Source organism: Gossypium arboreum, chromosome 10, assembly GCF_025698485.1.
Source record: "Gossypium arboreum isolate Shixiya-1 chromosome 10, ASM2569848v2, whole genome shotgun sequence".
Taxonomy (NCBI): domain Eukaryota; kingdom Viridiplantae; phylum Streptophyta; class Magnoliopsida; order Malvales; family Malvaceae; genus Gossypium; species Gossypium arboreum.
In genome coordinates this window covers 1101377-1102025 of record NC_069079.1, presented here as the reverse complement: position 1 = coordinate 1102025, position 649 = coordinate 1101377, and the positions used below count along the sequence as shown (strand labels likewise).

The window sequence follows — 649 nt, the reverse complement described above, 5'->3', positions numbered from 1 at the left end:
AACTTTTTCCCGGCCATAAAATTTTCCCCGGAAACAACCAAAACATGTCTGTTTTGAAGAGATCATATGGTTATTCAAAGGTGAATAAAGAAGACCCAGATGAGATAATCCATAGACGAGCTCAGTTCTTGATTTACAAAGTGCTAGAACAAGCTGATTCTAGAAGAAAACCATCGTTCTTTCGAATCAAATTATGTAGGCTGAAGCTGAAGATTGGTAGAAAATTGAAGAAGTTGAAGAAAACTGCGATGGTTAGTATTTCTGGTTTAAGAGTTGATGTATACAAACAGGTTTTTAATCAGTTGAAAACTTGGAGACGATTGCTTAACCGTGGTGGTAATGATCATGGAACCATTGCTGCTGCCATTCATCGTCCTTTGCTCACTTAAAACATTTTATGTATATATATACATGCATATACTGCTTATATATGTATATGCATATATAAGAATTGATGATTTTGTTTTGGTTAAAAATAGGAGAGTTCTGCTAAAAGAAAAAGAAAAAAGGAGAGTGATACTGTTGTGATTTTGGAATAATAAGCTTTTTTTCTTTTCTTTTTTTTCTTTTTCATTTGTGCAATTTTCCAGCAGGTATAGCTTTGTATTATGTTTAAAATTGAACAAAAGATTTAACAGCCGTGATTTAA

General features: G+C 32.4%; 1 protein-coding gene across 1 annotated transcript; it reads left to right on the top strand.

The window, feature by feature from the left end:
• LOC108488166 (uncharacterized) lies at nt 1-649 on the top strand. Its single transcript, XM_017792464.2, has one exon. It carries the CDS (start codon nt 45-47, stop codon nt 387-389), a length of 345 nt encoding a protein of 114 aa, XP_017647953.1. The 5' UTR covers nt 1-44; the 3' UTR covers nt 390-649.

Bases quoted from the DNA above. Each gene is read 5' to 3' on its own strand.
- LOC108488166 (XM_017792464.2), top strand. From the start codon at position 45: ATGTCTGTTTTGAAGAGATCATATGGTTATTCAAAGGTGAATAAAGAA.